General features: G+C 44.9%; 1 protein-coding gene across 1 annotated transcript; it reads left to right on the top strand.

Moving 5' to 3' along the window:
- On the top strand, window positions 1-10,226 carry LOC128837064 (acidic mammalian chitinase-like). Its single transcript, XM_054027898.1, has 11 exons — window positions 1-184; window positions 760-815; window positions 1,240-1,269; window positions 4,260-4,461; window positions 5,557-5,613; window positions 7,255-7,420; window positions 7,695-7,819; window positions 8,281-8,404; window positions 8,550-8,732; window positions 9,197-9,313; window positions 9,999-10,226. The coding sequence occupies exons 2-11, from the start codon at window positions 800-802 to the stop codon at window positions 10,131-10,133; spliced, it is 1,155 nt and encodes a 384-aa protein (XP_053883873.1). The 5' UTR covers window positions 1-184; window positions 760-799; the 3' UTR covers window positions 10,134-10,226.
- Window positions 10,227-12,043: the final 1,817 nt, after the last annotated feature.

The following is a 12,043-nucleotide window of genomic DNA, read 5'->3' as shown; positions in this document are numbered from 1 at the left end:
GAAAACATTGGTCTGAGCCTGGGGTTTATGAGGGAAAAATTCAGGAAGTGGGGAGTTAACAAATGCAAGCTCAGTATGTATATTTGTACGGGAGTGGATAACCTTCCTGTCTATATAACAGGCAGAGGCAGGCGGCAGAAAGAAGCAGACCGCTGCCCTCGGTTACGCTGCAGGAATTTGCCAGGTCAGTGATTGTATGCAGGGCATATCAAGGAGGGGTTCATTGAATTTTAGCTTTGTTTTGTGAGTTGAATTGTAAGTTGTGGCAACGGATCTAAGTTGGGGATACAGGAGACTCTGGAAAGGTAACTTAAAATGCATGGTTTATTTTATAGGTTTGGTTTTAAAAAGACTTTTTGCCAAGTGCATTGAGAAAGTCTATGTATGTTTCTGATAACTGCACATGATACACTTTTATGTGTGCATAGATGCTGCAGTTATTCCGATGTGTTTTCAAACTATTGTTAGCAGAGCACTAATATTTATTCTTTCCTGTTTCAGTCCTGTCCGCACTAGGACCACATTCTAAAATTTTACTCCATTGTTATGTCCAGTTCAGCTCCAACCGTGGGGACAACATTGGGAACAGTTGCACTGGGGATCACTGGAATTTCAGCTGCTGGGTCACCTAGACTTATAGACTATTGAGAAGAGTTGTATGAAACACGGGCAGCTGCCTGGAACCCTGTCTTCCCAGCAACTTCCATTGTTGCTCCCATGTTTCCTATACATGTCTTCCCCCCCCCCCCCCATTTATAGATAATTCCTGAAGCCAAAATCTGAAGCTGAGGTGGGGAAGATGCTGCTATGGGCTGGTGAGTAAATCTGATCCCCTCCCAATGACATTTGAACCGTTACAGTTTGGGGAATCCTTGCCTAGAAATTGAAAGGTGCGGATGAGACTCAAACAAATCTATAGCCTTTCTAACACTGGGTTATGCGGGAGGTCAGACTAGATTTTCTAATGGCCCCTTCTAGCCTTCAAAATCTATGAAACAGCAGCATCCTACATGGGGACATTTCAGAACAGACTTTAATGGATTTTGGCTACCTTATGCTTAATTGGTAAGATTCACCCACGTGCAGAAGGCCTATGCAGCACTTTGAAGGCACGAATGGGGGGTTTAAATGGTGCTGGCCCCTCTGCGCAGGAATGAATTTCACCCTAAGTGAATGGGTGCCAAGAGTACAAAGTACCAGACTGACTTTTTTTCTAATGCATTTTCATTTGGTTTGCAGGCTTGGCCATTCTTGTGCAGTTGCAACTGGGTAAGAATGTCTTGTTCCCTGTTTGGGTGTCTGGGGGCCAATAATATAAATAGAAATAATGGGTCAAATCCCCAAGTCCCTGTTCAGTTTTCACCCATTCCTAATACAGGCAAAACTGTCACTGAAGTTCATGAGAATTTTGCCTAAGTAAAGACTGATGACGTGATTCTCTTCTCCCAATGGTGCAACTCCATTGCCTTCAAAGGAGCTACCCGTGATTTACACCAGTGCGAGAGTAAAATCAGGCACTGAATATGGAGTTTAGGACTGGCAAAAGATGAGAAAGTGTTACATGGTCTTGACAAGGTTTAAAATAACCTGGTGTTCCCACATGGAACGAACGTATATATATAACTTAGGGCAACTGGTGTATGCTTTCCATAGGGTTACCGTCCGTCCGTATTTACCGGGACATGTCCGGCTCTTGCGTCTCTACATAGCCGTCCGGGAGGAATTGGTAACAAGGTTAAAATGTCCGGGGTTTTTTTTTTTCTCCCTCACCTCCCTCCCTCCCTTCCACGCAGAGTGGGGCTGCTGATTGGGCGGCTTGGCCGATTAAGCTGCTCCCATTGGCCTCCAGCAGCCAGAGCCCTCCCTTGCTCCCCCCTCCCTCTGTCTGCAGCCCTGTGTAACACACAAACCGACCCACCAGGCAGCGTGTTTTGCAAACACATGGAGCCAGAATGCTAAGGGGTGTCTGGGGGGGGGCAGTCAGGGAGCAGGGGAGTGCTGGCTGGGTTCCCAGCCTCCACCTGCCACCACCACCCCCCGCGCGTCCCCCTCCCCCCAGGGCCGGCTCTAGGCACCAGCAAAGCGAGCAGGTGCTTGGGGCGGCAGGAATCCAGCATGGGAGCTGAGAACCAAGGAGCCCTGGCAGGGAGCCGTGGCAGCTGTAGTTCCTTGGTTAGTTCCCTGCCAGCCCTGGAGCAGGGAAAGAACTACATTTCCTAGCATTCTCTTGGCCACACTTAACAGGAAAGGGGGAGGAAGGAATGTAGAACTGAAACCTCATGATGCAGCTTGCTGGAAATGGTAGGAACAGAGCCAGCTCTAGGTTTTTTGCCACCCCCCACCTCAGCCCTGGGCTCCCCCCGCACCTCTGTGTTGCCCCAGCCCTGGACTCTCCCCTGCCCACACCCCCTGCCTCCCCAGCTCTGGCCCCCACCTGCATCCTCCTGCTGCCCCAGCCCTGGGTTCTCTCCCACCCACATCTCCTGCCACCCCAGCCCTGGCCCCCACCCGCACCCTCCTGCTGCCCCGGCCCTGGGCTCTTCCCCCCCCCCCCCGCACCTCCTGCCACCCCAGCCCTGGGCTCTTCCCCCCCCCCCACCCGCACCTCCTGCCAGCCCAGCCCTGGGCTCTTCTCCCCCCCTGCACCCGCACCCCCTGCCGCCCCAGCTCTGGCCCCCACCCGCACCTCCTGCTGCCCCAGCCCTGGGCTCTCCCCCCACCTGCATCTCCTGCCACCTCAGCCCTGGCCTCTTCTCCCCCTCCCCACACCCGCACTCCCTGCTGCCCCAGCTCTGGCCCCCACCTGCACCTCCTGCCACCGCAGCCCTGGGCTCTCCCCTCTCCCCCGCACCTCCTGCCACCCCAGCCCTGGGCTCTTCTCCCCCCCTGCACCCGCACCCCCTGCCGCCCCAGCTCTGGCCCCCACCCGCACCTCCTGCCGCCCCAGCCCTGGGCTCTCCCCCAAAGAAAGAATTGGGTGGAGTAAATGGACATTGCACCTCTCTATCTGAAGCCTAGCAAGGCAGGTACGTGGATCCCACTAGAATTTAAAATGAAAAGTAAGGGAGGGGAGGATCTACTAGACTGGGTAGCTTTAGATACAGTACCAGGCACGTAGGAGGATTTACACTTCTGAGCCACGGAAGCAGAAATTGACTTTTCTTTTCCAGATTTAGCTAATATTCAGAAAGGGAATCTAGCACCTGCCTTCCAGATTTGAACATCTTCAAAATTCAGGAGGGCTCAAGCTCAATTTGGGCAGCTGTTACTTCATTTCCCCCAAATCAAATATACTGATCCACTGTAACCTGCTGTAGAAAAAGTAGAATAAATTGAGCAAGAAATGCTTCCCAGTGGTTATTAGGACTGGAATTGCTATTTTCAACAGCCATTGCCTTATTATTATTATTTATTTTTAAGTTTTAGTTTTATTTGTTTAAAAGGAAGACAGTGATATTGCATTGGCAAATTCCCCATAGAAACAAAGAGTGGAACAAAAGAATAATAAAGGCACCTCAACTTTTCCTCATTTATGTAGGACAGTCTTATTATATGCATCCAGATAGCCTCCAATCACACAAGCTGAAAATTGTTCCACTTTACTGCAGTTCTGTAACCATATGGGAACGAATCCTGTCTGTGTTCTGTGCACATCCAAAATTCCTGGTGAATGACTCACCCTGGGACCGAGTTACCAGTGACCCAGGGCTGGGGCGGCAGGAGGGTGCAGTGGGGGGGGGGGGGGGCAGCCAAAATTTTCTTTGCTTGGGGCAGCAAAAAATATTGTCTGCTATGAACTGGGAAGCAAGAGAACCATGCACAAGCACTGATGGGAATCGGGAGTACTGACTCCATTTATAGTTTGGTGCTTAGTAGCCAAGGAATGTTGGGCCAGATTTTTAAAGGTATTTAAACCAGTGCCTAAAGATGTAGAGAGGTGCCCGACTTCCTGGGAGTTGGGCACTTTGGAGCTTTTGAAAATCTTACTAGGCACTTAAATATCTTTAAAAATCTGCCCCCCCCCCCCCCCCCCCCCGACGTAGGGATTTCAAGGTTACAGCCCTGAGACATGAGTCGTTAATACAGCATATACAGATGAGATCATGGCTCATGAATTCTAACCAGTTGATTGTGTAGCCATGCCATGTTTTTGGGGTGGCTGTCAGCCCATGAGATCACTAGATTTATCCCACCTATCATGTATTATTAATGCCACTGGTGCCACTGTTTGCTCTTTTTCTTTTTTTATTTTTAACCAGGCTCTGCCTACAAACTTGTGTGCTACTTTACTAACTGGTCTCAGTACAGGCCTGGACCAGCTAAGTACACTCCAGAAAATGTGGACCCATTCCTGTGTACCCACCTGGTCTATGCTTTTGCTGGGATGGATAACCATAAGATCACCACCGTGGAATGGAATGATGAAACCCTCTATAGGCAGTTCAATGCCCTAAAGGAGAAGTAAGTAACGTCTAATGTGTAGAGGATTTTAAAAACTAGTTCATTTAAAGGTGACCTATATATGATTAACATGGGGTTTTGTGCCCCTTTTTGCTTCCTTGTGTTTCAAGTTTTTTTTCCTGCTTGTTTTTTATTCTTAGAAATAAACAGGATGTCAAAATCTTATTTTCCCTTAGTTTTTAGTTGAAGGACTTGACTTAGAAATGTGGATTGGGAAATGGGTTTGTAAAATCCTTTTTTTTAAAAGAGCATTTAGTTAAACAGCTGTTCATAAACACAAACCAAATCCAGACTTTTATACAGTCTGAGTACAAATCACTTTCCCTAACAATTGAAAAATGAGTCTTCCCTGATATCTTTCATGTTATAACCCTGCTCGTTCACCGGCTGTCCACAGAGTTTCCTAGGATAGACAAGGTCTGAATTTATAATATAAAGAACAGTCAGGGCCCCAACAACCAAGAAAAAACAAACAAAACCAATCAAAATGTAAACCTTTCCCAAGAGTTTTGGTCTTTGTTCATCAACAAGTAGCAAAACCGGAAGTAAACGGGTTGTTTTCTTTACAGTTCACTTGATAATTGTTGTTTAAAATTCTGCTTAAGGCAGGTTTAGATTATTCTGGTTGCCTCATCATACCATGAAGATACACAGTAAACAGAGAAGGGTTTGCTCTGCAAAATTTAGAACAGGGTTTGCATTGCACCCTCCCCAACACCAAAGAGGTGTACAAATCAGGAGTTCCAGAAAGGCCCTTATGATATTCAGATCCAGACTTCAACCCCTCAGAAATTTTGGAGGGGCTTTTTGAGTTTCAGGCTTTTGTTCAAACCCATCTCTAGATGTGTCCGTGTTGAATCTGTGAATCCCAATCAATTTCATCAGTAGACTTCAGTGTCATGAGCAAAGGATAATGGGCAAGGTTCTGACCTCAGTCAGAGGGGTGTAAACCTGGAGTAACTCCACTAAGGAGGTGTGAATAGAGAAAATTGTTTAAAAACTGCCAATAGATTTTAAAAATAAATAAATTAATATCATCTTTATATATTTTGTTCACTTAATCTTTTCACCCCAATACTTTTTCCTGCTTTCTAGAAATAAGAAACTTGTCACACTCCTGGCTGTTGGAGGTGGAAGCTTTGGTACCCAAAAGTAAGAACTTTTCCCTTCATTTTTTAAGATGGTGGTGGTGACCGCAAGGAAAAGGGTCCTATATCCCTTTAACAGTTGTGCTGATTGTTAATGAAGACCGTGGCAATCAAAATGAGAAAGTATAACGCACAATATGGGATAGAGGACAAGGGGAACAGTAGTAATAACAATAATAATAATAATAATAATAATAATGCTTAGTTCATCAGAAATTTCAAAATGTTTTACAAAGGAGGTCAGTATCGTTATTCCCATTGTACAGATGGGGAAACTGAGGCACGGACCCATGAAGTGACTTGCTTAAGGTCACACAACAGAGCAATGGCAGAGTCAGGAATAGAACTCAGCTCTTCTGAGTCCCAATCCAGTGCTTTATCCATAAGAGCATGTAATTTCTTACTGCATGAAGAGGAAGGGTGATTGGCTGGACAGATCATTGGGCTGGGCCTCAGGAGATTTGGGTTCTATTCCCAGCTCCGCCACTGACCTGCTCAAGTCATGTCCCTCTCTATGCCTCAGTTTCCCTTAATACCCTTGGTCTATCTTGTCTATTTGGATTGTAAATTCTTTGGGGCAATGACTGACTTGTACTATGTTTATACAGTTCCCAGTACAATGGAGCACCAATCTTGAGCCTCTAGATGCTACTGCAACACAAATAATAATAATTATTATGCTGAAGTCTAGATAATGGGATATATTTGGACTTGGCAGAATTTGATATTTTTAAAAATAATTTTGATGGATAACATCAGTGTTTAGTTTTAAGAATTTTTAAATATTTTTATCTATTTAAAATGTCAGAGTTGCATGAAATTATGGGGGGGGGAGGGTCAGACAATTATTTAATGACAGTAGATGCTGAAATTCAAAATGTTAAAGCTTTATTAACTCTTAAAGCACAAATTGTCAACATCACGTGTCCTTATATCAACAAGTCGTACCTGTTTGGACTATTCATTGGCTAGTACATTTGTAACAAACCTAATTCAGAAGTCCAAATCACTGGATTTTGACTCTAAGAAGTTCTCCGGCAGCATTTTCCTTACTTGGTCTAACTGTAAATTTTGATTATTATTGCTGGAAACATTTTTTCATCAATTTGTGTGTGTGTGGTGAAATCGTAAGAATGGCCGTACTGGGTCAGACCAATGGTCCATCTAGCCCTGTATCCTGTCTCCCACCTGTGACCAGTGCCAAATGCTTCAGAGGGAATGAACAGAACAGGGCAATTATTGAGTGATCCATCTCTTGGTGTCTAGTATCAGCTTCTGGCATTCAGAGATTTAGGAACACACGGAGCATGGGATTGTTAAATGATGAAAAGAGGAGGGTAATGTTGCAATGATATGGAGGAGGAAGAGATGAAGGAAAAAGGGTTAGAGAAGAGAAATCTGATTACAAAAACAATAATAAAAAGCATTAGGCATCAGCAGAGAGATAAGGCTGTCGAGATAATAGATGGTATGATGGAAACTACGGGCCAGGTCCTCAGCTGGTGGAAAACAACATAACGCCATTGAAGTCAGTGGAGCTACCTTGGTTTACGCCAACTCAGGTTCTGGCTGTCTGGAAAGACTGGAAGAGCAAAAGTGGGTGGGGCTAATAATGCAATCGTCAAACAAAAATTATTTCTTCCAGATTTACTGCCATGGTTTCCTCACCTGATAATCGTAAAACATTCATCAATTCAGTGATTGATTTTCTCCGCAAGTATAACTTTGATGGGCTAGATCTTGACTGGGAATATCCTGGTTCCAAGGGAAGCCCTCCAGAGGACAAGCATCGCTTCACCATTTTGGTTCAGGTACAGGAGTACTGTCGAGAGTCTGATCCAAAGCTCATCAAAGTCACTGAAATGTTTTAGCCAAGTGCTGACGTCTAGCCCTGTAACTTATCAGTTGTGCCTGAAAAGTGCTTGTTTTGACATGAGATAAAGGGGGATCACAGACAACATTGGGGGTTTTCAAATTATTTGCAGATGTTTGCAAATTTAAAAAAAGGCCTAATTCCCATGAGATGGTTCTTTATCTCAAGTGAACAAGACTGACCATTGCTTTTTTTTTTTTTTATACTTGTAGGAAATGGTAGCAGCTTTTGTTGAAGAAGCACAAAGAACAAGACGTGCAAGGCTGTTGGTTTCAGCAGCTGTGTCTTCCAGTAAGGACACCATAGATGCTGGATATGAAGTTGCTGCACTGGGGAGGTAAGTCAAAATGATTTCTGCAAGGTGGCTAGCAAGAACATAAGAAAAAGGCTGTGCACTGTAGGGTCCATTGGCTTGATTTTAGATTTACTAATACAGTCCCAGTAGATGTCATTCGGTAATAATCCTGAAGGTTTGTCTGTCTTGCTCTTCTTTCCTATCCACATTAAAGAATAATCCAATGAAATCAACCCAAGGGTTAATTCGGATCCTAGTCCAATTTTATCCAAACCACCAAAGTTTGGGAGTTTGGATGAAAGGTTTCAGTTTAGGCCCCTCTCTACATCAAATGGTATAATCTGATATCTAAGGATGATCCTGAAGGACTTGCTGTCTTTATCACAACCTAGCTTGTCCTGTACTTCTTTAGTCTGGGTGTTCTTAAGCCCTTCAAAGCGAAGAGGTCTTAGTCTTTTAGGAAATTGATTCCTTACTGTGGCATTTGTTTTGTTTGTATTTAGGAGTCTCGATTTTATCAATGTGATGACCTACGACTTCCATGGAAGTTGGGCGTCCGTCACAGGACACAACAGCCCCTTGCACAAGGGCTCGGATGACTATGACAAAGTTCCCTTCTACAACTGTGTAAGAAAAATAACAATACAGGGCTAGATCCACGGACCATTAAAGTCAATAGGAATCTTTCCACCAACTTCAATGGATCAGGCCCAGGGCTGGGTATTTGTCTGGGGTAAAAGTCATGTCACTGTGAAGGGTTTTCTCCTTACAGGAATATGCTATGAAATACTGGCAGGACAATGGTGCTCCAGCTGAGAAACTCATTATGGGATTCCCAACGTACGGACAAACTTTCAAGCTTTCTACTACGAATACTGGGGTTGGTGCTCCGGCTTCCGGGGGTGGATCTCCTGGGGCCTATACCCGTGAATCTGGCATCTTGGCTTACTTTGAGGTAAGCATTTCAAGCAAGTTATATCTATTGCTGGTTCTTCCATGGCCCCAATTACTGTAGTGTCTGAGCGCCTATCTTTAATGTATTTGTCCTCCTGACCACCCTGTGAGGCAGGGCAGGGATATTACCCCTTTTTACAGATTGGAAACTGAAGCACAGAGAGATTTGCCCAAGGTCACACTGGGGAGTCTGTAGTGGAGCAGAGACTTGAACCTGGGTCCCAAGCCAGTGAGCTAACCACTGTACCATCCTTCCTCCCTACAAGATTTATAGAGCAAATTTGCTTTTTTATTTTATACTTTTCTTGTATGTGACAGACATTTGTTGTAATGGACAGGACTATAGATTGTTTAAAAGTCATCTCTCCTCCCCCCCCCCCCCCCAAACTTTCTGCTTAAACTAAAATGTGTCCTCATATGTAGTGAATCTGGCTCACTGGCTGTTAATGACTTTCATTTACACAGGTTTGCACATTCTTAAAAGGAGCCACCACCAGATGGATTGAAGCGCAGAAGGTCCCATATGCCTTCAAAGACAGAGAGTGGGTCGGATATGACAATGAGAGGAGCTTTGAGATCAAGGTGGGTTCTTGTCATCTTCATGAGACCCTCATTAGAGAGCCTTGGAAACAGGAACATAAGTGTCCCTTAGTAGATGAGACAATGCCAACTTCAGGGCAAAGGCAGGGGCCAAATCCTCAGACAGTGTAAATCAGTGTGGACCCCTAGAATTCAGTGGAATGACATTACGTTTCTTCCTAAAGTTTATATAAAATTGCACTAAAATACTACAGAAACCTCTATGGAGAAATGAATTTCTGCACTGGCAAGGCCTGCACTGTGATTGGTTAGACAGGCACAACTGGAAATAACAGGAGCTTAGAGTAAGTTTCACCTGTTCTTAACAATCCCAGGTGGCTCCACCACACAAGGATGATCCTATATATATTCCACTGAAGTCTGCTCGGTACATTCTTGCTGCACTGGGCACATATGGCTGGTGTGCTGCACACTGGGGCCTTTTCGTTTATGACTGTCAATGTATTTGCATGGACCACTTTATTGCTTAGCAGATACTATGCTTCCTCTGAAACAATTTCTGGTTATCTGGTATCAATGGAGACAAAGTTAGAGATGGAAAATACCTCCTAGAGGTCATCTGAGCCACCGCCCTCCCAATTCAATGTTGTTCCGTAAGGCACATTACTACATGCCAGTTTTAAATAGCAGTGGATGTTGCACATAGCTGTCTGTTCTTTTTCTGCAGACCCAGTTCCTGAAGGAGAAGCGCTACGGAGGAGCCATGGTTTGGGCTCTTGATATGGATGACTTCACTGGCTCTTTCTGTGGTGCAGGAGCCAACCCTCTTGTAAGGAAGTTGAAGGCTCTCCTTGGAAACTGAGAGCCAAAGCATTGGACAAGGAAGGAGCCTAGCAGGGAGGGAAACATCATATTTATTGTCCAGGGACCTGATCCAATGTCCACTGAAGTCAAGGGGCGTTTTTCTATTGACTTTAATGGGGGTTGGATCAGGCCCTAGTTGCAGAAACGACTAAAATCTGTTTTTCCTCATCTGCTTTTTTTGGATTCAGACACCTGTAAATAAATCTTGTGCTGACAAAGCTGCCACTGTGTACCAGGATGCAAGGGCCAAGCCGACATTCTGGCTGTGGAGCAGAAGTTACTGCATTCAGTCTGGTCCTTCGGACCCGTTCCATATGCTGCCATAGTCTATATATGAACCTTCTAATTATGTATGCAATATATACCAAGAGACACCTAGCTCCAAGCCCCTTTGTCCCCAAACCTCCAAACTCTGGTGAAATTCAACATCTAGATCTAGCCCATATCTCTGTAGTGGGTCAAACTAAAACTATCAACAGCCCAGAAATTTGGGGTATCCAGAGGTGGGACCATGTTCCAGAAAGAGTTCAGATCCAGGCTTTCAGTAGATTACATAGTCTGGCTATCCCATTTCAGTACTGCATTGATTCTGAATCTTGGGGTTGCATAAAATATGCTGTGCACGTTTTGCTTTGGAACCCTGATTTAATGTCTCAAAATGCTGTAGCATTCCTATAATAAGCACTCTTGGAGTCCCCTTGGTTATAAATAAATGCAACCAAAAGCAAGACAATATTGCCTCATTCATGAGAATGATTTGCTTTGTGTTTGCAGCACCATATGAATTCCCTTCAGTTGTCCTTCCAACACCTCAAAGATGAGCTATTTTATGATTTCATCAATGCCTATTGTAGGGTGTCTTGCACCTTCCTCTGAAGCACTTGCTGTACCGGCCATTGTTGGGGACAGGATATTGGACTAGACGGGCCATTGCTCATGTCTGACTTTCACTTCCCAGGTCAGCAGGCCGCCCCTTGCAGATTGCCGCCCCAAGCACCTGCTTGGAATGCTGGTGCCTGGAGCCGGCCCTGCTCCCAATGGCTGGCTAGCTCTTCTCCAGTGAATTCTTCAATCTTTTTCTAAAGCAAGTTCAAGCAACAAGAGGGAACCTGGGCCTTTCAGATAACAGCATTTGCACAGTGGTGGCATGGTGTCTGCGCCAAGGAGGAGTGGTTGATAGAGCAGGTACAGGAGAGTGCAGTGGCTGTAGAGATTGGGCCATATGTAATCTCAAGGTAACTGTTTACCATTCCTGTGAAGGTCACTTGCATTAGTTCTTGGCATCTTGTGCATTATGGTAATACTGTATTGATCGCCCCTCTATAGAAAACCTTCAGATCTTTCTTATATAACTTGCTCAGGTACACATGTTCAGCACAAGCAAAGCAAGAGGCAGATGGGGTACCGTTGCTTTGGGGCCCACACATCCCATACAAGTTCTGCAACTCACGGACCAGCTGTATATCCCTCTCCAGTGGTATGCAAAAGGGGAGTGACAAAATTACCAGTCGATACCTACTTTAGCAGCAGAACTGGAGTGGGAGGAAAATGAGGGCTTGATACCATCTTTCTGGCTATGTGGGGGCAATGTGTCAGGCTGTTTTTTGATGATATTTGTCTGTTATGTCTTATGTGATGTTTCTGTCACTGGTCAATTTATTACTATTATTTATTTTATTACTCTGATTTATAGAACCGACCAGTTTTTTTTTCAATTTTCAAAATTAAATTCAAAGAGTCTTCATGTGGCACTTATGTTCCAAAGATGAAATTTACCCCTGTCCAGAGGGCCAGCACCAAATAAGCCCTCTTTTTGGGGGCCTAAATGGGGTGCATATGGCTCGGCACAAAGGGAACATTAAAGGTGATGACAGTGGTGAAAGAGACACTTGTGTACCATATGCAATT

Source organism: Malaclemys terrapin, chromosome 4 (assembly GCF_027887155.1).
Source record: "Malaclemys terrapin pileata isolate rMalTer1 chromosome 4, rMalTer1.hap1, whole genome shotgun sequence".
Taxonomy (NCBI): Eukaryota; Metazoa; Chordata; order Testudines; family Emydidae; genus Malaclemys; species Malaclemys terrapin.
The sequence above is the reverse complement of the archived record's forward strand: the minus strand, read 5'-3'. Positions and strand labels throughout refer to the sequence as shown.